The 24,859-nt window shown below is 45.4% G+C and overlaps 1 protein-coding gene across 1 annotated transcript; it reads right to left on the bottom strand.

Moving 5' to 3' along the window:
- Positions 1-4,029: 4,029 nt before the first annotated feature.
- MTNR1B (melatonin receptor 1B) lies at positions 4,030-16,884 on the bottom strand. Its single transcript, XM_032168105.2, has 2 exons — positions 16,587-16,884; positions 4,030-5,368 (listed from the first exon to the last, which is right to left on the bottom strand). The coding sequence occupies exons 1-2, from the start codon at positions 16,807-16,809 to the stop codon at positions 4,503-4,505; spliced, it is 1,089 nt and encodes a 362-aa protein (XP_032023996.1). The 5' UTR covers positions 16,810-16,884; the 3' UTR covers positions 4,030-4,502.
- Positions 16,885-24,859: the final 7,975 nt, after the last annotated feature.

Below are 24,859 nucleotides of genomic sequence, written 5' to 3'. Positions count from 1 at the left end.
GCAGATACTGAACCTCAAATCTGCTAAGATTGCCCAGAGCGAGAGCCTTATCTCCTGTAGAGAAAGAGCTGAAATTGTGGAAAAATAGACACAAGCTCTTATGCAAGTAGCTGACCTGCAATCAAAGGTGCATGCACAGCCTCGCCAGGTGTCTACTGTTAAAGTGAGGGCATTGCTTAGAAAAGAATGGGACCCTGCAACTTGGAATGGGGATGTGTGGGATGACCCTGATGAAGCTCGGGACACTGAGTTTGTAAACTCTGATGAACCTTTTTTGCCAGAAGAAATAGCTTCCTCTTCCCCATCCCCAGTAGTGGCAACATCCCCTCCCCAACCCATGCTGCCATCAGCCCTTCCACCGTTGTCTGAGGAAATAAACCCTGCGCTGCCTAAGGCAACAGTGATGGCCTCCCCTGAGGCAGTTGCCAGGCAAGATAATGTTGATTCTCCTCAGGAGCCACCCCCAGCGCCTCTGTTTGCTTCTAGACCTGTAACTATATATATTTTCCATTAGTTCTGTCGCTCTAGAGCACGCTGACTAATACAGGTTTCAACATATGAATTTTAGGGGACAAAAACATTCAATCTATAGGAGATGTAAATAAACATTTCTCCAAAGAAGACATACATACAGACAACAGTATATGAAAAGATGTTCAACGTCAATAGTCACCAGGAAAATGCAAATCAAAACCACAATGAGATATCACCGCATACCTGTTACAATGGCCATTACAAAAACAAATCCTATAGCAAGCGTTGGCTAGGATGTGGAGAAATTGGAACACTTGCACTCTGTTGGTGGGCATGTAAACACTGCAGCCATTATGGAAAACAGTATGGAAGGTCCTCAAAATACTAAAAATGGAACTACCATAGGACCCAGAAATCCCATTTGCGAATATGTGAGTTGGAAGGAGGTAATAATAGCCAGTGGCTAAGGATACAGCCTCTATAGTCAAACTATCCAGTTTCAGAACCTGTTTTAACCACTTACTAGCTACGTGACCTTCAGCAAAGTACATAACTTCCCTGTGCCTCAATTTCCTCATCTATAAATTGAAGACAATAGTACCTCCCTCTCAGGATTGTTTTGGGGCTTAAATATGATAATTAATCCACATAAAGTCCTTAGAACAGTGCTTGGCATATAGTGAGCACTTAGTCCATACTAGGTGGAGACGTGTGGCAGGCAGTTGGAGATCCACAGGTAGAGACAACAGTTGTTGCCATGGGGATGAATGTGAGCATCCAAGAAGCATTGACAGAGCAGGGTCCTCAACCAGGTCTACAGGTGAGAAGCACCTGAGGACCATTTTCAAAGTACATGGGGGTTCACAACCTCGGCCCTCATAGGCTGTGATTCTGTAGTATTTATTCTCTAAAATCTTATTTTGATATATATCCCTAGTGGAAAGCCACTCATATGGAGCAAAATGTGACCCTAGAAGAAGTTTCGCAAACAAGTACAGCATTTCAGAAGTGGACAAAGGGGATTGGGAAGAAATGAGTGGATGGTAAAAGGATGATAGAGGACAGCACAAATGGTGTGTGTGTCTGCGTTGTCTTTGGGCTTGATCCAGTGTGGCTGATGTGTGAATCCAGGTGTTGGTTCACCCCAGATGTCAACCCAGGCAGAAATCTGGACCTAGATTCGAGTCCCCTTGATGGCTGAGGGTTTCATAGAGGGCTCAGAACTGAGGGGTCCAGAGTAAGGTCCTAGAAGGATGAGGAGGAAGGTAGCCAGGTGGCACCTCTGACCAGACTTTTCAGAGTCAAGGAGGTGGCCAGGGTTCCCCAAATTTTGCTGTTTTCGCAAAAATATTTTTATTTACAATCAGGGCCCATAGCACGAGGTCATTCCAAATATGTACATTGCTTGATGTCCTGGGCCTGGGCTTTACCATTCTTTTTGATTCTCTCAGCTCCTGGTTCATCACCAAAGACCTATGGATCCAAGAAAAATTCCAGTTAATGGATTGTCAGTGCTGAACCCTGGCAAACCAGGTAACAGCTATGGGCCCAGGAAACTGAAGACAGTCTTCAATCCATATTTACTGAGCATGTGCCATGCATTCAACTCAGCACTGAAAGATAGGAATAAGGAGAGGAAGTGTGGACACGCTGTCACCAAGAAATTGGTGCCTCCTTCTCCTCCAAATTGGGAATAAAGAGCAAATCTCTATAGTTTGTGTCTAGGGGGAGGGGAAGCAGCGAGAACAGAAAACAATACATGCCTGACCAGGTCGCTGCAAACTCTGCCCAGAGCCAGGAAAAGTGGCTGAAGCTCAAAGAGAATCCTTAGGACTCTTCTGCACCTTTCTAGGACTGAGGTGCGGACTGAGAGGCCTCCCTGGGTGGAGCACACTACCATGGCCATCATCAGGACTATGACACCTTCATTCCTAACAGTTAGGTCAAGGACCTCTAGTATTGGAATCAGATTCCTAGACCTGCCCCAAATTTCCAACATCAAAACCTTGTTGGCAGAGCCCAGAAGATTTGCATTTTTAAACAAGCTCCCAGGTGGCTATGTGACTAAGCACAGCACTCAGCCTAGATTCCTCACATTACAAGGCCAGAAAGAGGATCCAGCATAATGCTAAGAGGTCAGCACACCAAGACAATCCTGGGTTCTTCATTCAGGAAAGCCGCTGGCTGGCTGAGGCCCCCAGGCACATTGTGGACATGCAGTACTTAGCCCACTGCACTTTGTCCCTGCCACACATTCTAAGATGGGATGAGGGGGAATAAAAGTAGGGTGCTGCCATCAGACAGACTTGAGCTCCACATCTAGCTCTGAACGTAGCTCTCTGAATTCTGGCAATCATTCCACATTTTTGAGTTTCCATTTCTTACTACGAAAATTGATCATAGTATCTTTTTCCAAGGGTTTTGTGGGGATTAAATGACATAATGCATATCAAGCCCTTACCACAATGCCTGGTACAAAGAAAGCACCAATGAGTATTACTTGATACTAATTTATCAACAGACTGTGACCTCGCAGAGGGCAGGCAACAAACCAGACCTGGCCCACAGAGGGCACTCAGTGTTTGTGGAATGGAAGAAAGCTATTAATTCTGTTGGTGCTAAACAAAGATCTGAGATTTCTACAAATATAAAGTCCACAAATAGATAACCATAGAAAGGAATTGGGGTACAGCTGCCCTTGCCCCACTTCCATGTCCCCCACCCCATTTTCTCCCCTCCCCTTCCTGTCCTTCTACTACTTCTTTTTTTTTTTTTTTTGAGACAGGGTCTCGCTCTCACTTTGTCACCCACTCTGGAGTGCAGTGGCACAATCTCAGCTCACTGTAGCCTCAACCTCCTGGGCTGAAGTGATCCTCCCACCTCAGCCTCCTGAGCAGTTGGGACCACAGGAATGGGCCACCATGCCCAGCTAATTTTTGTAGAGACAGGGTTTTGCCATGTTGCTCAGGCTGGTCTTGAACTCCTGGGTTCAAGCTGAGGCAGAGGTGAGGCACCGCGCCCGGTGATAGCCCTTCCTTTCTTTGTATATGACTTTTCTCCTTCATTTTATGTAGTTATAATAATAACAAAAGTTACTGATTACTGTGTGCTAGCCACATGTCAGGCACTGTCCTCAGCTCTGCAGATGTATTATCCCAGAGAATCCTCACAACAACCTGGGAGGCTGACTATGGCATGATCTTCACTTTAAGATGAGTAAACTGAGGAACGGGGAGGTTAGGAGACTTTCCCCAAGTCACACAACCTGAACATGATGGAACCAGGAAGGGAGGAGGCCAAGCAGACTTTGTGCTCCAGATGCTGAAGGAGTGTGACTGTGTGTGTGTGTGTGTGTGTGTGTGGTGTGCAGTGTGTTTGTGATGTGGTGGCTATGTGTGTATAACATATGTACGTGTACACAGTGTGGAGTATGGTGGCTATGTGTGCATAGTGTGGTGTGTCTGTGGTGTGATGCATGTGGGGTTGTGATGTGTGTGTGTGATGCGTGTGTGTGCGTGTGTGTAGGGAAGGTCAATGGTGGAGTGTGGAATGCTTGCCCTCTGCACCTGCCCCACCTGAGGCCCTTGCAGAGTTACCAAGTTCCAGCCCTACTGACCTCTCTCTTTCATCCTTGCTAACAGGAAGAGAGATCCTGCCATGCTGGGAGGAAGGGGAAAAAGCAGCCAGGAGGCCAAGGCAGGAGGATGAGGGTCAGCTATGAGAAGGAGTTGGGCTCTTCTGCCCCAGGCCTTTCCTCATTCTGTCCCTTCCTTGGTCTTGTACGCACCAAGTCCCCAAGACACCACCAAGAGTGTTTGCCAGGTCCCGTGGCTGTGAGCATCTCCTGGATCAGCCTGAACCCATGGCATTGATGGGCTGCTTGTCCTAGCATGAAGTTCCCCCAGCCTTGAGGCTGTGATGCCAACAGGACAGTGCAGCCCAGCACGCTGCCTGGTCTCACCCTTGCAGCAGACTCTCTCCCACCGTTTCATGAGTTTGTCGTGCCGCTGGTGTGCCTCAGATCCAGGCTAGAGGGCATCTGCCTGGTGCTGCACACCAACGATGGGTGGAGCTGGGCTCTGCAGCCCCTCTGCATGGCTGCCCTTGGAAGCATCCTGAATGCAGTGCTGTGGGTTCCAAAGGGCCAAGAGGATCCTCTTGTACTCCCTGCGGAAGTTTTGGTTCAAGAGCCCATAGACAATGGCATTCAGGCAGCTGTTGAAATAAGCCAGTAAGTAGCTAGTGACAAATAGCCCCTCGGGGATCTGGGGAGCCATTTCTTGGGGGTTGATGGCCAGAGCGAGGCCGATGCAGTTAAGTGGGGCCCAACAGATGGCAAAGATCACAAACACCACGAACATGGTTAGAAAGCTCCGCAAATCACTGGGTCTCAGGCACAGCCTGCTCTCTGGCTTGGCTTTCCTGCGGGCCTGGAGCACCAGCACCCAGATGCGCAGGTAGCAGAAGGACACGACAGCGATAGGGAGGAGAAAGTGGATGACCACTACTGCCGCCGTGTACTGGGTGCTGGCCGTCTGGATGAAGGTGCAGGAGTAGATGCGTGGGTCGTACTCCAGGGACCCCACAAAGAAGTTGGGCAGCAAGGCCACCACGGTGAGGAGCCAGACGAGGCAGATGTGCAGAGGGGTGTGCCAGCGCCGGTAGATTCGGTGGTAGGCCACGCTGTGGCAGATGTAGCAGTAGCGGTTAATGGCGATGGCAGTGATATTGAAGACAGAGCCGATGACGCTCAGGCCCATCACAAAGGCGCTGGCCTTGCAGTGCTCCTCCCCCAGGGCCCAGCCGTCATAGAAGATGGCCACGAGGATTAGCGGGTAGGGGTACAAGGCCACCACCAGGTCAGCCAATGCCAGACTCACCAAGAACAAATTACCTGAAGCAGCAAACAGAGCAACAGTCAGCACGAGACCCCATGACTTAGATTCTGTAGAACATCCTACCCTCCACGAAGTTACTTTTGACAATATGAGTGGCAACCAAGTGGCTCATAGAGGCACAGAACTGAAGACTCAGATTGCATTTCTGCCATTCACTAGCTATATGACTGAGGCAAGCTGTTTAGGCTCTCAGAGCCCCATTTTCCTCATTTGTGAACTAGGGGCAGTGATACCTACCTCATAGTATAGCTGTAAGAATTAATGATACAAAGTGCTCAGGGATTTAACAGGTGCTGACACATGCTAACTGTTTCCATGATAGGCACAGATGCTCAGGGGCTCTGCATCATTTAGGCTCCAGCAAAGATTTCGGAGGAGGAGAGTCTGAAAGTCAGGAGTGTGGATTTCTCATCACTACCATCCCTCCCTGTCATTCCCTTACCTCCTCGCACACCTCTCTGGCAGTCTCCTTATGCATTTTCTCCCCACTGGTTAACAGACTACTTTCTAAGTGTTTTTAAGTGGGTTTTGTAAATATGAATTGCATTTTGCAGCTGGACTAGAAGAAAGGTATTGAGAGTGGGAACCATGTGTTTCTGGTATTCCCCTTTGTGCCCTGTCTGGGTCCAGTACTCCCAGCCTTGTGGCCATGTTGACAGACACTTGCAGTAGTGGCACAGAGCCCCAGCCCTGTGGGGTGAGAAGGGGCTGTCAGCACTCCTAAGCTCACAGCCTCTGGGGGGCCTTCCTGCTTTGCCTGCACCATGGTGGCCTTCCTGGACTATCTAGGCATTTATCCTTTGAATGGAGCCTTCTCCAACATCACCAAGCTTGGTCAACCAGAGACAGCCTCAGGAAACCATACACCCATCAATTAATATGCTTCAGGCATGTTCTAAGCTAGAGTCCTAGGGCGGAGGCAGGGCTTACTCCAAAAGAACACAATCTCTGCTCCTTAAGTGTTTGCATTCTAAAACCAACACTGACTCATGAATAGAGCACCGAGAACCTAAAAGTTTGGGCAATACAAAGCTCATAGTGTGAGCAGTTCCATCACTAATACCAATTGTCTCATTCACCAAGTGTTGTACTTTTTGAATACTTACTGTATGCTCAAAAGATAACAGACTCTCCCTCCAGCAGGGGCCCTGAGTGATGCAGCGTGCACTGGGCATGGTCTTTCAAATTTTCTGGTCTCTTGCCGCATGGTGAAGCCTCCAGCCTTAGGGTGGCTGAATGCAGAGGGTGGCTGGGATGGTGTGTAGGAGGAACTCCCAAGTCAGCAAAGACAAAGACATGGAAACTCCACAGCCACCATGTGTCTGTCCCATTGCCACAGAGGCTGTGGTGGCTTCAGGGGACCAGAGGATCAGGAAGGTGGAAAGAGCCCCCAAAGCACAGCAATTGGAGAGGCCAGGCTGTGTGTGGATTCCATGGGGTACAGAAAAAGGCAGTCTGAGAGCCGCCCAGGTGGGAGTTCACCTGAGTCAGCCCTTCAAGAGAAGTAGACGCCACACCTGGACTTATTCACCCACTAGGGTAGGAAAAGGACTGCCTCCAGCCTTCCCACATTCACCCCATCTCAAAGAAGATTCCCCGTAGCATGGTCCGAATGGAGACGGGAACCTGAAAGACCCTTAGGCAGCCTTCATGAAGGGCCTATTTTGGCCTCAGAGGAATGGGGTCAACCCCACTCACAACCCACACAAGTCTACTGGAGTTCTGGGAGTTCTCAAGACCTAACTATAATACTACTGTGTCCACAGCTAGGTTAGGAAACCAGGGAGACAGGATGTAACTGAATAGAAAGGAGATTGTCTGGACAATTAGAGCGCTTGTGAGGTAGTGAGTTTCCCTGTCACAAGATTGTCCAGCAGGTTGGATGGCAAAGGAGAATCATGACTCGATTGAACTGCTGGATTCCTACCTACTCTACTATTTACAGATTTATTTACTTCATGGGTTAAAAATGGCCTCATTTCCTTTCTGGTTGGTACAGCAAGGCAAAATATGTGCAACAAGGACCTGCTTGGGATGTAGGGGGGTTTCGTGCCTTTTAATTTAATTCTCAGCCCGCTGGCTGTCTCCACCGCTGGATCTCCAGCTCTGACTCACCTACACAGACCTCACTTGGTTCCAAGAACACAAGGGATTCCCTCTCTCACATTGCTTGTCTTCAGCTGAATCAAGAGCCCTTGTCTCCTGAGAATTTTATGTGTCCTTTTGAAATCTGGAGGGTTGTGCTGAAGTCAGAGAAATCTGGGATAATCTGACTCCTGCCACTTTCTGGTTGAGTGAATTTGGGCGAGTTCCCGAGTTCCTTTCTTGGTGACTATTCCTTCATGAGCTCCTTTCTTTTCTTTCAGAGCTCTGCCATCATTTCCCCCTGCACACTCATAGGGTTGGTTCTGTGAAGAGAATCACTTCTCTCCAGCACAGGAAGATGAGTCTCCACAGGACCCGCTGGGCACCTGGCCCAGCAACACACAAGCTCTTGGCACTTGCAAGCTGAGCAGAGAAAGTCAAGAGCTGCTGGGAGCTGGTGCCAGCTCTGCCAGCTGTTTCCCTGTGAAGGCAGAGTCAAGTTCTGCTGTGTTAATGTGGCTTATCCCCTAATAATGCCCCAGAGGGCTGGCAAACAGCTTGTAAATAGTAAGAAGAACACATTCAACTCCACGTGGAAAGTGATTCAATTACTATCCCCTATTACTCCGGCTGTTCCTAAAAGGCTGAAATCAACCACTTCCTGCTGTAGATTCATCTGCTCAGACATCCCAGTGTCTCCAGGCTTTCTTGGCACAATTCCAAATTAGGTGACTAAAATTCGTGTTTTGTCTTCCATCTATAAGAAGCCAGGTCCTATGTGGATGATAGTCAAGGGGAGATCCAGTTCTCCATCCATTTCTTCCCCAGACAGGTGAGAAATCACTCAGTATGCACACAGTACTGCAGTCACCCTGTGCATAATGAATATTTATGTTATGGGTCCTGGTGTGACTCGTTTCCATCTGCCTCCAGCAGATAGGGTGTATTAGTGGAGAGAGGCTTTGACAACAGGGCTTTGTTTACTAACATGGAATCCCCTTCAGGATTCATACGCAGAGCGCGTCTCCTCTCACACACACAACCATCACAGTCTCCTCCCTCTTCTCTTCCTCTCTCTTTCTTTCTGGAAAATCTATTTCTTAATGGAGATCTGGTAATCTAGGAAAGAGCCAGCCAGCGCTGAGCTATCTAATATTCATCAGATAGGAGAATTCTGGAAGGTAAAGCTCCCTGTAACCCTTGCCCCCATTCTCTGTGCTCACCCTGCATGCTCAGAAGAAAAATTTGGTTAGACATAAATTCTCCTTGGTCATTGAGCTAAAAGACAAGATAGAAAGAGAGAATCATCAAGTCATTTATGTGACAAATATTGCTGAGTATATACTAGGTTCTGCCTTTGACTATGCCAGATGGACAGGCTACCTCCCATTACAAAGTTTATGGTCTCTTAGAGAAGACCATTAAACAAATAAAAACAAGGTGCCAAGAGGGATATGTTGGGGAAGTCAGCAAATGATCTATATTTTCTAACAGTGTTAAACTTTCTGTGCCTTGAGGTCTTCTTCCACCCTTCCATCTGTTTAAATGTGTAATATATTTATTGAGTGCCTACCACATTCAAGTAAGACACAGTGATGGATGAAACACATGGCCCCTGCCATTGAGATGCCCATGGAACTGTTAGGGAAGCAAGAGAAAACAGTAGCCATTCAATTAGGTGAGAGCTGGAAGAAAGGCCAGAACAAGGTGGTGGGAACAGTGGGGAATTTGTGAGTCAACTTGGGACTGCGGACAATGGCAGGATATGGGGCTGGTCAGGCAGGACAATTCACCAAGGAGCCAGACAAAATTACCATGACTTTTGCAACAGACCTCCTCACTCCCAGAATGGCTGTTTACCTCAAATGAGATCTTATATGGGAAAGGTCATGAGAAATAACAATAATCACCAAATTAATGTGAGATATTCTTATTATATTCTGGGGATAGGCATTTGAAATAATTGACCATATAATTTATTCACAACTTGACTTTCAAACAAACACTAAAACAATGCATTTATTGTAAGCTCGTAATTAGATTCCCAAATCTCTTGAGAGCAGAAATTTTTTTCTTCCAACGTCACATATTTATGAAAATCTTAGGATGTATGGATGAATCATACAAGAGCTGAGTTGAAATCTAACTTTGATTTAATTAAAAAACAAAAACTGGCTAATCAATAGTGTACACAGATATATATGGGGGTATTTCAACCACTTAAAAGAAGAAAATATATTTAAGAACATAAGCATCCATTTAAAAACATAACTAAGATGCTATTACAAAACATTCTTCAATAACCATCAAAAGAGATCATTTTGAAATTCTGATAGGTAAACATTTTATTACTTTACACTTAATAGCAACAAAACAACAATTGATATAACATGGTAAAGTTGATAGTACAGTTTTACATAAATGGACTTCGTTGTTTTTCACAAGAATTCCTTAAGGTTGACAGCATGATTTCTGTTTTACAGATAAAGAAACAGACACCTAGTTTGTGTGAATTGCTCATAGCCATAACACAGAAAGATTGAGAAAGAACAAGAAGAGGAGAAAACCAAAGAAAAGAAACATCAAGGGAATTAAGAGAAAGGGTGTAGAGAGTTTCTTGGTCATCTACAAAAGTGAGAAAGGGCAGAAAAGTGCTCATTGGACTTGGTAGTTAGGAAGTCGGTAGTGACATTAACAAGAGCAAATTCTGTTGAGAGCCTGGGGATCCAGTTTTGCCCTGGAGATTGCTCTATTGGTGTTGCCTTCAAGAGAAGGAGATAGAGAGTGGGCTTAGGAAGGAATATCCCTTTGATAGGGGACTGTGGAGGGCTTTTTTTGCCTTTTCTTTCTCTCTTAAAGGAAAGAGATTTGAATCTGGCATATAACAAGCACTAGTAATGTTAGCTATTATTTGTTATTACTGTTTTATATTATTAGCTGTACTGACAGATCAAGAAAGAGGCTCATAAGGTTGGACTGGGATCCCTGTGAGATAAGATGTGAGAAGTAGTAGGGAGATGAAGATGAAGAAAGTAGGACATTCCTTCTAGATGGTAAACTCCCTAAGAACTGGGGCTTTACTTCCCAATTCTCTATCCTCTACTCCTCCAGCAGTAAGTATTTTAAATTGAAAGAGCCAATAGGAGCTTTCAGTATTCTCTGAATTTTGTGGTATATCATATCCGAATGCAGAATCCAGCTTTCTGGAGATAAAGACAGTCAAACATTAAAGTCTTTATACCCTTGAGTCTTTATACCTTGAGTTACATGGAAAGAATTAAAGAGGATTATTAGCTTTCCTGATTATTCAGCTAAAGACATAATTATGGGATTTAAAAACTGTTCATTTTTGCTCAGTGAAGAGGCAATAAGGTATTCACAGCTGAAATGCAAAGTTGGACAGCTCAAGAAACATTCAGGAAGGAGTCCAAAGTTACCCAGTTTGGTCTTGGGCTGATAATGGCACTCTAAACATTGCAGGCTGAGCAGGTCAAAAGACACCTGACGCCAAGTGACATCTCAATGAGTGGTCAGTGGTAGGATAGAAGCCTTGATGGAGTGGGCTCCACTTCCTTCTGTAACTCCTGGAGGGTAGGGACTGTGGGCCTATTAAGCATTTCACTCTAGGCCTTCCAGAGCCTTAAATCAGAACCATGCTGCTTATTAAGCATCATTTGCTGCCTCAGTCAACAAGTAGGAAGAGAGGAGGCAAGGAACAGGGGCCACAGTGCAGGCTCTTTTCTAATCTAACTGGGGAAGCAAAGCACCGGCATAGGCAGAATATTCCCATCAGGAACCTCCCAGGCAGTTACTGGTTCTGGATAGGAGATGGTGTGAATTCTTAGCATCGCTGGGGGCCTGGAGGAGGGGCAGCTTTGCCAGCATAGACAGAGTGACCTTGGACAAAGATATGTGTGTTCAGCAAGCAAATCCTCCATGTTTTCCTAGGCAATCTTAACATCAAATAGTTCATATATTTCTGCTTTACCAATCATCAGCATACCCCAGAAATGCCAATTTGTGCACTCACTAAACCTCCCAGACAGCCTCTTTAACCCATTTGCAGCACAAAAATCCATTGTCAGACCACAACTTCTGACTGTTACTTGGAAAATTAAGGTGGTTGTGCCTATGGAGCCAGGAATAACTGGTGTTGTTATGACTTCCTCTCTGATAATGGAGAGTACTTGGATGTTACAGTGAGGACATGGTTCTCTCAGCTCTCTTATATGGCCTATATATTACAGGCAGCTTAAAAGTGGCAACCTCAGGCCAGACCAAGAAAGGGGCTGTATTAGTCCATTTTCACGCTGCTGATAAAGACATACCCAAGGCCGGGCACAGTGGCTCACACCTGTCATCCCAGCACCTTGGGAGGCTGAGGCGGGTGGATCGCCTGAGGTCAGGAGTTTGAGACCAGCCTGACCAACATGGAGAAACCCCATCTCTACTAAAAAATACAAAATTAGCCAGGTGTGGTGGCTCATGCCTGTAATCCCAGCTACTCGGGAGGCTGAGGCATGAGAGGTTGCAGTGAGCCGAGATCATGGCATTGCACTCTAGCCTGGGCAACAAGAGTGAAACTCTGTCTCAAAAAACAACAACAACAACAACAAAAGACATACCCAAGGCTGTGCAACTTACAAAAGAAAGAGGTTTCATTGGGCTTACAGTTCCACATGGCTGGGGAAGCCTCCCAATCATGGTGGAAGGCAAGGAAGAGCAAGTCATGTCTTATGTGGCTGGCAGCAGGCAAAGAGAGAGAGCTTGTGCAGAGGAGCTTCTCTTTTTCCATCAGATCTCACAAGACTTATTGACTGTTGTGAGAACAGCATGGGAAAGACTTGCTCTCATGATTCAATTACCTCCCACCAGGTCCCTCCCACAACACGTGGGAATTCAAGATGAGACGTGGGTGGGGACACAGCCAAAGCATATCAGGGGCAAACTCCCCGAGAGGAATCACTAGGGCACAACCACGGCATGGCTGGAAACTGCTGAGCAACTTTACTCACACAGGAGAATCACAGAACAAGCATGCCTTCATGCAGAAGGTGCCAATAGTCAGCTTAACATGAGATATACTTTGGGCTGTTCTCAAAGCAGTTCAGTTTCATGAAAACCTGTATTGATTACTTATGCAGTGCTGAGTACTGTAACTGAGGTCTATCCCAGCTCATGGAGCAAAATCAATTAATTTTCCCCCACTACCTGGTGTCTTGTCCATTTCCAATTTGTTTCATCAGAGATGTGTTCTGTTCTTACTGTGTGTCTGGCTCTGTGGACAGAAACTGAATAAAAGTGTCTGCTCTCAGCAGGTACACAGTCCAGCGGGGAGAGACAAAGAACAATAGTACAGTGAGGGGGATGCTGTACTGGGGAGGGCACAGGTATCTTAGAAGCCCAACAAGGGAGACACTTATTATCCCCTTCATGGTATTAATAATCAACATTGATAATCCTTCAGGGGAGTTGGGGAAGGATTTGAAGGAGGGGCAGCTGTTGACTGGGCAGAAGAGGTTGAGAAAGTACATCAGGGAGTGCAGACCCTTTGGGAAGTAGCAGCAGCTCACTGTGGCACCGGTGAGAGGAGGGCAATGAGGCTGTAAGTTAGGTGGGCTAGGCCAGCCACAAATGGCCTTGGGAGCTGTGCTCTGGTGTTGGACACTGTTCTGGAGATGGAGGGCAGCCACTGAAGACAGGGCAACTCTTGGCAGTGGCAACAGCGGCTGGTGGAGGGAGCAGGAAAAGCTCTCAAGCACTATGGATAGTGTTTGCTCAAGAGATGATGAAGGCATGAAGTGGGGCAGTAAGAATAAGAAGGCAGGAAAGGGAGAAATTGAGAAATAGTGGAAGGTAAAATCATTAGGACATGTGGAATGAAAGAGTAGGAGGAACCAAAGATGACTTTCAGGGCACAGGTATCCGGGAGATGAAGAGGAAAAGGAGATCCAAAAACTAGCACCAGGTTAGCTGAGGGAATGAAAGGTCCCACAGAGGGAGTGGCCCTCAGTGTCACACACAGCACAGAGGAACATTTCCAGAGAATGGAGCCCAGAGGACTGAGGAAGGATGGGAAGCAATGGGGTAGAGCCAGTGGATGTCCACAACTACGTTAAAATGTCTGGCTGAAAAGAGAGGCAGAGAGTAGTGAGGAAGTTAGGAGGACATGAAGTAAAGAAAAGAGTCTTTTGTTCTTTTAAAACAGGAGATTTTGTGTATCATGTGTGTGTGTAAAATGGAGGAAGTTTCCAGAAGAGAGAAAGGAAGAGCTCAAAAATGCAAGAGATAAATATTAGCGAGGTGTAGCTTAAGGGTCAGGGCAGCAGTGGTGAGCCCAGGAGGAAAAGTTCTCAACTGCTCTCAGGAGAGTCCAAAGTGTGGCAAGTCCCTGGGAAGCACACTCTGACAAGCGTGAGGTGCCAACCCAGTGCCATGGGCTGTGCAAGACTCTGAGAATGTAGCAAAGAGTGAACACACTTGGCCTTACCTTTCAAGTTGGGTCAGAGCCCTGACCCTACCTCCCACCTTGCGTCCACTCCTCCATGTCTGCCTTTCTCTAGTGCTATCTCTGAAGTCAACCCACCACATGCAGCAACAGAAGCTACAGATAGGGTATCCCTGAAAAAAAAGGACAATTAATCTAACCACTCACCCTGCCATCAGGAGCGGCACTGTTGGGAATGATACAGATCTGCTCCGTAGAGGAACTGGTTTGCGATAGGCAAGTAAAGGATACTGGTGTCTCCCGGGAAACATGCTAAGACCTCAATGTGGGCTGTATATCTTAGTTATTGGAAATATATGTATTCTCATTGTCACAGACTTAATTTTTTAATACCAATGATTTAAGGAGCCAGACTTAAGTACAGAAAGGTCTGAAGAAGCGTTTCTTAAATTAAATCCAAACTCTTCGGTAAGACAAGGCCTGATTAAGAGTAGAATGGGTGCTAACTATTCAAAGAGCTCTCAGTTTTAAGCGCCTTTTGAAATCTCACTCTGCTGAGATCATTTAGTTCAAGTCAGTACTACAATTATTTGTGACTGTCACCAATAAAGCCAGAGGTCACATAAGAACTGGTTAAATTGCAAGACTGCAGCAGTGGCAGGAATTGATGTCATTTAGATATAGTGTTATTATTTTTTTTTTGGGTGCTGGGCTGTAGCGGACACATCTGGAGGTAGGAAAGATAGAACAGAGGATATGCCAGCAATTTAACATGCTCATGACCCTCCCCAGCAATGCTCTCAAACTGGTAAGGTTTCTGCAGACCCTGCAAGGATTGCAGAAAAGGCCAGCCCTCTCTGTAGGATGCAGGAGGGAAGGGGTGCTTTTCTCCTTTCAGCAAAAGGAAGCAACTCCTACTTCCCTCAACCACCTTTCTCATGGTGGGCAATCCAAATCACTGAGCAGGGAGCCACGGCCTGACAGACCTGCTCTAAATACTCAATAAGTCAGGGACAGAAGGGGCCAATGTCAGAACCAGGAGGGCCCATTTCTCCCCCATAGAGCCAGGAGTTGTCTCCCTTTTGCCTCCCTGTGCAGTAAATGAATGTTTATGATGGCTGCAAGGGACAATGTGTCAAAAATATTAAATGCAGTTTGCTAATCATAACCTGTTTTTCCCTAATATATAAGCTTTTCTTCAAAGGACACAATATTTTGAACAATGTATTCCAGAAAACAGCCACCACTACTGAAGTGAGTTAGAAAGTTTACTTCTTCTTAATAATGTTATGTTTCCCATATGATGGCTGGATACTCACAGTTGGAGGAGTTTCTTGTTTGTTTTTTTAGATAAAAGTCCTAGAGTCGGCCAGGCATGGTGGCTCATGCCTGTAATCCCAGCACTTTGGGAGGCTGAGGAGGGTGAATCACTTGAGGTCAGGAGTTTGAGACCAGCGTGCCAACATGGTGAAACACTGTGTCTACCAAAAATATAAAAAATTACCCAGGGGTGGCGGTGAGTGCCTGTAATCCCAGCTACTCGGGAGGCTGAGGCAGGAGAATCCCTTGAACCTGGGAGGCAGAGGTTGCAGTGAGCCTAGACCGTGCCACTGCACTCCAGCTTGGGTGACAGAGTGAGAGACTCCATCTCAAAAAAAAAAAAAAAAATTCTAGACTCACAGGCCACACCAAATACATATTACCATTTGCTAAAAATGGTCTGACTCCTTAGAAAAGCATTTTTAAGCTATACAATTGTTTTTCTGCTGCTATCTTTCCATTTTAATTCACTCTAATATTTGAATTTGCCCCCAAGGCCCAACTTGAGAAACTGCAAAATTAACAAACAGGTCACTGAACTCCTTCCTAAGCTGAAATGGTCATCATGCCCCATGACCTGTGAGGGCAAGAGTTCAGATACTGCCCCCCACTCTGGTTTTGTTTCTTTGAAGATCTGACTAGGGGAATATTGAAATGAGAGTGGATTGAAATAGGAAAAATATTTTCAGGATTACGACACGATTTAGCCAAATCATTGCTTTAATTTTCACAGTTAATCCCAGGAATTCCCAGTCTTCAGAAAAGACCACAATATTTCAAAGCAATTTAGTTCAGTCCAAGCAGAATCTGCAATTTCTGCATTTACACTCTGTCAACTGGAATTGGGTCTTCAGATGACCTGGAGATAAGTTTTTGACACAAAACCTACTGAAATGCTTCCTTTGATTAACTCATTTTTTCAGCAAGGATTTTCTAAGCAACTACTAAATAAAGCTACAGTGCTTGGCAAGGAAGGAAGTGGGGTATCAAGTACAGGTGGTGAAATTTCTGTGGCCTGATGTGGGCACCTCTGGAAAGGCACTCTTTGGAGCACGACAGGGTAGCAATGGCATCCAGCAGCGTGGGTTCCCACAGCGCCGGCGCCCGGCCAAAAAGCGCGCCAGTAAAACTTTCCGCAATTCCCTCTGTGCCAAGTGCATCCTGGGCAGCCGCACTTCGGAGGGGCAGAACTCACCTTAACTTTTGAGTGCAGAGTCGAACTTAGTGACTAGGTTAGAGTGAAGGGAAAGGGGAGCCCGGGCTGAGGAGGGAAAAGGCAGCGCATATCCCGGGGTCAGGGACAAGATCAGAGGACAAGGAAGGGCCCGATCCCGGCATCCAGCATCAGGAATGGTGCTCACCTGCGTTCCGGAGCTTGCGGTTCCTAAGCACGGAGAGGATCACCAGGAGGTTGCCCACGACGTCCACGGCGGTGGTGACGATGAGCACCACGGATAGCGCGGGAGCCACCCAGGGAGGTCGAGGGGTCCTGGAGGGCCGCACGCTGCCAGCCCCCGACCAGCCCGGGCGCACTGCCCACCCGCCAGCCTCGCAGCAGTTGGTGAAGGAGCCGTTCTCTGACATCGCAGACTCTCCCGCGCTGCGCTTTGGCCACCGCGCAGCCCCGGACAGCCGCAGGGCGCGCGCAGTACTGAGCCGGGCGCTATCTTCCCTGCCCAGCTCGCGCGTGCAAGGGAGGAGGCCAGTGGGGAGGGGTCTGGAGGAGATAACTAATTAAGCGTGGGCAGGGGATGGAGAAAAATGTAGGAATGGGAGGAGGACTTGGGGTGCAGCCCTTATAGAAAGGAGTGCGTCCCTCAGTGGTGCGCTCAGGAACAGCTGGAACCGCACAGCTGTCTCTGCCACCCGGAGCCAAGCAGGTGCCTGGCCCACCTCAGGCTGTGGAGCGAGTCTAGCCTCTGTCCCTGAATACATAGCCACACCCGAGACCCCGATTTCCTCCACAGCGTCCCCAAGAGAAGCTGTGTCCAGGTAGGGACGTCCAACCCAGGTTGATAGACTGGAGAAGATGCTGATAGTCGGGACCTCCCATCAGTTGTCAAGAAAGGCAAGGTTTGACGTCCCATAAGAGAATGCAACTCCTAAGATGTGGGGACAGAGTCCAGAACAAAGTAGGGTAGACTGTTATATTCTAGGGAGCTGCAGAAAAATACCAACCTAGCCATTTTCCAAGCACTCGCTGGGTATTGTGGGGGGCACTGGTGATGTCTCTACTGGGTCCTGTTTGTAAAGCCAATACTTTAACATATTTACCAACATATATTTACGCATAATACTTAAATAGATGTATGGCCAATATTGGGGGTTATGATGTGGTTTTCGGAGGTGTTAGGACAAGAAGAAGAGTGAGGCATGATTACAGTAAAGAAGGAACTCAGGTGCTCTTTATTAAAAATGTTTGAGTCATGATCTGGTGATAATAATAATAGATAACTTCTAATGGGGGCTAATCTTATGTCCCCTAAGCACTTTTCACACCCACTAGAATGACTAAAATCAAAATGACTGATTATCCTAAATTTGTGGAGGAAGTTAAGCAACCAGAACTCTCATACACTGCTTTTATGAGAATGCAAAATGGTACAGCCACTTTGAAGAGCTGTCTGTTAGCTCCTAATAAAGTTAAATATACACCTATTCTATGACCAGAACAAGAATGTCCAGAGAAGCCTTGTTTATAGGAGCTCAAATCTGGAAACACCCGCAATTTCCATCAACAGAAGAAAAGATAAACAAATTGTGGTATGACCTTGCAATGGAATACTACTCAGCAATAAAGACAATTGACCTACACAGCAGCATGGATTAATCACAAATATGTTGTATTGAACAAAATAAGCCAGATACCAAAAAATATATACCATATTATTCCAGTTATATGAAGTCCAAAATCAGGAAAAATTAATCTATTTTCTATTAGAAATCAGAAAAGTGGTTACATTTGAGGGTGGGTATTGAGAAACACCAAATAATTTCTGGATTGTTATTTTTATATATGTTATTTTACGTAAGTTATATTGCCCCTCTCCTTTAAAGGGGGGAAAAAAAGAAGGAAGGATGCAGTGGAGAGGGAGGGGCTGATGATGCAGAGGCGTGAGTGGATGATGCAGGGAAGGGAGAGAGAAGGGAGAGGTGAAGTGAGCTCATCCTTGAAGTAAGCTAATCCAGAACTCCTTAAAGTGAGCTCATCCAAAACCCAAGGAAGGAATATTATTTGTTAGGAGAGGGAGGCTTTCTTCCTTGTAGTAGAAAGGAATCAGAAGCCAGATGCAAATTGAGATGCGCTTCTAAACTGGTGTAAGGAAATAAGAGAACTCTTGTCTGGCTTCTGTATTCTCAGGGAGATAGAGGCTACCCATTAGCCAAGATTCAGGGGAACAGTGTGGGAGGTTTGAAGACAAAAAAAGGTATGAAGGAGCATTTCAGAAAGTGGGAACATTAACTAGTAAAGTGTAACAGGTGTGTCAGGAGCATGACTGTCCCCCTGCAGCTTGAGATGATGGCTTCAAATGATGCCACTCAGCCTGGCCGGCGGTTGTTTGTTTGTTTTTGTTTTTTTTTTTTTTTTTTTTTTTGAGACGGAGTCTCGCTCTATCGCCCAGGCTGGAGTGCAGTGGCGCAATCTCGGCTCACTGCAAGCTCCGCCTCCCGGGTTCATGCCATTCTCCTGCCTCAGCCTCTCCGAGTAGCTGGGACTACAGGCGCCCGCCACCACGCCCGGCTAATTTTTTGTATTTTTAGTAGAGACGGGGTTTCACCGTGGTCTCGATCTCCCGACCTCGTGATCCGCCCGCCTCGGCCTCCCAAAGTGCTGGGATTACAAGCGTGAGCCACCGCGCCCGGCCGCCGGCGGTTGTTAATCAGCAACTTGGAGCTGCTCAGGACAGGCATGGAGAAGGCAGAGTGAATTTCAGTCAGGATTGGGGTCTGCTGGATAGGAGCAAATAACAGAAGAAAGTTCAGGGGCCTGGTGAGAAGATGGATCCTGGGGTTTAAGTTAATGAGGGGTGATGAGAAAACAGAGGGACTGATAGTCTGTGAGACAAAGGAAAAGTCAAGAGATTTCAGGCCCTGTGACTTCAAAGAATTGTGGTGAGTGAATCAGGAAATGTAAGTTGTGGTGCTGAAAGGGTGAGTTGTTTGAAACTGAGATGTCTGAGGCATGTAGATTTTGTTGCTGTGAAGGCTCTGAGGGTGATTGTGGGTAGTGGGTTGCTGGTAGAAGGTGAGAAAAATGTTGTTAGAGATGAGAAGGTAAAGGAACTGAGAAGTTGGGGGTGGATATTATGGTGGGGTGAGAAAAGGAAAACTATGAGTCAGGAGGCGAATCCCCAGTGAATGAGGAGGAATGACCAACAGGTCCACAGGAGAGCAACAGGAAAGGGGAAAGAGACACTGATGGGCAGTGTGAAAGCCAAGGGGCTTTTTCAGGAAGAAGAGACAGCCACGCCTTCCCTGTTTTACAGGTGCAAACACATCGTGGCACCTCTCAGCTTTCACAGGCCAACATAGCAATAGGTGAGTTGGACACGGTATAAGTTACCTCCATCCAGACACACCCTCTAATAACACACATTTGTTTAACTGAGCATGAAACATAGGAATTTGCCCTATGCTGCCTTGGAATGTGATTGTCCATAATAGCATATCTCAAGATAGGCACAAAGAATTGGGATGTTCAGTAGCCTAAGAAGTCAACACTACATCCTGGTATGGCTGGCCAGGCTGTGCCTTAAAAGGGTGGGGGAATGATACAGCCATTTTGGAAGACAGTTTGGTGATGCATTACAAAACAACACATACCCATACCATCGCATCGAGCAATTGTATTCCTTAGTACTTACCCAAGTGAGTTGAAAATCTATGTCCATAGAAAGACCTGCATACTGATGTTTATAGCAATTTTACTCATAATTCCCAAACTTGGAAGCAACCAAGATGTTCTTCAATAGGTGAATAAATAAACAAACTGTGTGGCACATCCAGACGATGGAATATTATTCTGTGTTAAAAAGAAATGAGCCATGATGCCATGAACAGACATGGAGGAACCATAAATGCATATTACTAAGTGAAATAAGCCAATCTGAAAGGGCTACCTACTGTTTCTTGATACCAATTATATGACATTCTGGAAAAGGCAAAATTATGGATACAGTAAAAAGATTAGTGGTTGCCAGGAGTTTGGGGTGAGGGAAAGATGAATAGGTTGAGCACGGAGGATTTTTAAGGCAGAGGAACTGTTCCATATGATACTATAATGGGTAATACATGTCATTATAGATTTGTCAAAACCCAAAGAATGTACAATACCAAGAGTGAACTGTAATGTAAACTATAGCATCGCAGACACTGCAGTGCCTGAATATAAACTAAAAAGATTATTTGTACAAAAGGCAAAAATAATAGTTGCTGCCAACAGTGTAATGAAATTTTATGGGAAGAAAATCAAACTCTGGAGAAGGAGAGGGAAAAAGACAAATAAGAGAGTTTCAAGATTACTAGGTGGTTTCTCAAAGAAATAAGTCAACATTTTGAATGCTTACAGAGTGTCCTAGGATTTAAAAATTGGGCAGAACTGGTTTTCTCAACACCGATCCCAAGTTCAAACTCAATATCTGCCCATAGAAGCTCATTGTCATGCATTCCAACAGTAACACCTTTTACTCCAGATAGTACTTGAAACCTTTCCCCAACATCTTTCAACCAGGGTATCTTGGGAGGCAGCAGTGATTGGCCCAGCTAGAAAAGAAGGAAACAGACTGTCAGAGAAGTGAATTGCCAAGGTCGGTGGCTGATGAGTGACCAGTGGTATTATGCAATCTATTTATTTTATTAAGTGTGTAATGAGGTCCAGGCACAGTGGCTCACACCTGTAATCCTAACACTTTGGGAGGCCAAGACCAGAGGATCACATGAGGCCAGGAGTTTGAGACCAGTCTAGGCAACAAAGTGAGACCTTGTCTATACAAAAAATAAAATAATTAGCAGGCACGATGGCATGCACCTGTGGTCCCAGCTACCGAGGAGGCTGAGGCAGGAGGGTTGCTTGAGCCTGGGAAGTCTAGGCTGAATGAGCTGTGATCATGCCAGGGCACTCCAGTCTGGGCAACTCAGTGAAACCCTGTCACTAAATAAATACATAAATAATGTGTGACAGCTTTTACCCCTTCGGTATGAAATATACAAAAAAAATAAGCAAAATTTTCTTTTGGTAATCAGCTTGTAGCATGGCTGACAAGCACTTTTAATAATGCCATAAACAGTAACTGGCACACAGCTAATATCTAGTAATTGCTCTGCATTACACATAGGGGACATCTGCATTCTTTTGTTTAATCCTCTCATCTCTATGTAACATATTACTATGTACTGTGAAGAAAGTGAGATTTACACAGCTTAAGAAACCTACCCAAGGTTGCCAAACTAGTGGTTTCAGAGCTAGGATTGGAACCTAGGCTGCCCGATCCCAGAACCTGGGGCCATTTTACTCTTGCAGTGGGATATATTAAAATATCCAGACCCTTCTTACCTCACAAGAAAGATAGGGAAACTCAACAATGTTGAGTAGATTGAACCCTGAGAGAAAATAGAGTAAGACTCCAGATGTTCTTGCTGTCAGCTTTGAAAAAAAATGGTTTATATAGATCACTAAGAAAATACACCACTGCCTAGCATCATGAAGCTGCCCTAATCTTTCCCTGAAGTGAAGAATGGCCTGGAAAGAAGGATGCTCTACAATAAAAGAATTTAAACAAGACACAACTACAAAGCCACCACCTTCTGGGCAGCCTCCCTCACATTTCCCAGCACATGCCCGTGGCAGAAACCAGTCGGACGATCCTGTAGCTGAGCCAGGCTGGGCAGGGTCGGAGCAGGTATGTTCTCTCTGCTGCTGGTTGCATGATCTTTACCTTTCCTGACTTTCTCTTTCCCTTCAGGGGAATCGGAATGGGAGTTGCTGTGCCGGTTATTTCAGATTTGAATCTAATCTAACAGCTCAGTGTTCAAGCAGAAGGGTCTGACCCTTCCCTCGGGATACAGAGACCCTAAGTAAGCTCGGTCAGTGTTTCTCTATTATCACCCACTGCCCAGAACCAATTGTTTAGCAAATAAATACATACATATTTAAATATATAAATACATCTACATATGAATTACGTATAATTCAATGTTTGCCAGTTTATTCTAGAGTCTACAACTCAGGAACAGCCAAAAGGAATAGCTGCACAGGGCAAGGTGTATGTGTGTGTGTGTGTGTGTGTGTGTGTGGTGTGCAGAGCTTCTTTCCAGGCACACCATCACCTGGCACCTTGATCTGTTCACCAACACGGAAGCTCTCCAGGTATCCTGGTTCAAGAATTTTTATAGAGCTCAATCTCCAGTGCTCTCCAACATCCCCATACCACCCAATGTGAACACATCCTGGAGGTCTGTGGATGGAGCTGAAAGTTCCAATCCTCTAATGACTTGTTATTTCTAGTGAATAGCCCCATCCTAAGCTGTCTAGGGGCCATACCCTAAGTCACTTCATTAGGATAAACTCAGGGGTGATCAAAAGAATCTCCTCCCTATGAATAACAAAAGACATACCTATTACTCAGGAAATTCCAAGGGTTTTAGGAGCTCTGGGTCAGGAACCTGGGACAAAGGCCAAATATATTTTTGTATTATACCATAGGAAGTTAAGTCCAGATATAGCTGTGACCCTGGATGAGCTGTATAACCTCTCTGTACCTCAGTTGGACATCTGTAAAAATTGGGATAAGTATACCTACATCACAAGGATGTTATGAGGAATAAATGAGATGCCTGGCTCATAATTAGCACTGGTAAACATTAGCTATTACTGTTACATTTTCCAGAACTTTCAGATTTGTGTCTTATTTAATCCTCAAGTGCAGAACCAGAATGTTTTCATTAAAAATTTTTTGGTTCACAAATCTTTGAACATATTTACGCAGTACATGGTACATGTGATAGTTTGTTATATGCATAGAATGTGTAATGATCAAGTCAGGATATTCAAGATATGCATCACCTCTAGTATTTATCATTCTATGTGCTGAGAACATTTCAAATCTTCTGTTGTAGCTTACTTTGAAATACACTACAGATTGTTGATAAACCATAGTCACTCTACTTTGCTATTAAACATTAGAAGTTACACCTTCTATCCAACTGTATATTTGTACCCATAAACCAACCTCTATACCACCCCCTGCCACACACACACACACACAAACACACACACCCTTCCCAGAGTCTAGCCTCTTGTATCTATCATCCTATTTTCTACCTGCATGAAATCAACTCTTTTAGCTCCCACATATGAGTAAGAACGTGCAATATTTATCTTTCTGTCCCTGGTTTATTTCACTTAGCATAATAACCTCCAGTGCCATCCACGTTGCTGCAAATGACAGGATTTTATTCTTTTATGTGGATGAATAATATTCCATCGTGTGTATATACCACATTTTCTTTATCCATTCATCCAGTGATGAACACTTAGGTTGAGTCCATATCTTTGCAATTGTGAATAGTGCTGCAATAAACATGAGCATGCAGGTATCCCTTTGATATATTGATTTCCTTTCTTTTGGATAAATACCAGTAGTGAGATTTCTGGATCATATGTAGATATTTCTCAAAAGAAAAAAAAACATACAAATGGCCAACAAGTAAAGTATATGAAAAAATGTTCTGACATACAAAAGTACCACAAAAATAAAAAAAAGAAAAAGTGTTCAACATCGCTTATCATCAGGGAAATGCAAATCAAAACCACAATGACATATCATCTTACCCCAGTTACAATAACTATTATTTAAAAGACTAAAAAAAAAATGTTGGTGAGGACTCAGAAAAAACAGAATTCACACACTGTTGATAGGTATATTCATTAGTACAGTCACTATGGAAAATAGTATAGAGATTTCTCAAAGAGCTAATATAGAAATATGAGGTCCCTGGAGGTTAATTGCCCTGCCCAGGGCTGTATAGCCTCTGTGGAAGCCAGAGCTGGAACCAGGCTTGCCAACCCCTCCAATCCACCTCTGTTCTATCTTACTCTTGTGAACACACTGTGCTAGGTGGCCCACCCTTCATTAGAACATATCTCCATTGGCCGGGCACAGTGACTCACACTTGTAATCCCAGCACTTTGGGAAGCTGAGGCAGGTGGATCATTTGAGGCCGGGAGTTCGAGACGAGCCTGGACAACGTGGCAAAACCCTTTCTCTACAAAAAAACTGTATTTTTTGGATGTGGTGGTGCACACCTGTAATCCTAGTTACTTGGGAGGCTGAGTCAGGAGAATCACTTGAACCTGGGAGGCGGAGGTTGCAGTGAGCCTAGATTGTGCCATTGCACTGCAGTCTAGGCAACAGAGCAAGACTGTCTCAGGAAAATAAAAGAACAAATCTTCATATCAACCTCAACTGACAGTTTGCTGTGTGTCCAGCTCACACATGTAACTGCCTTGGCAGTACTAGCTAGCTCCTGAATTCAGTGTCTTGGACCCACGTTCCACAGGCCTGAAAAAGCCCATGCATAGCCAGTGTAACTACAAATGCCCATCACACACATAAAAATCATTTCTAAAATTCAA

Source organism: Hylobates moloch, unplaced genomic scaffold (genome assembly GCF_009828535.3).
Source record: "Hylobates moloch isolate HMO894 unplaced genomic scaffold, HMol_V3 SCAFFOLD_11, whole genome shotgun sequence".
Classification (NCBI taxonomy): domain Eukaryota; kingdom Metazoa; phylum Chordata; class Mammalia; order Primates; family Hylobatidae; genus Hylobates; species Hylobates moloch.
This window is presented reverse-complemented; position numbering and strand designations above follow the sequence as displayed.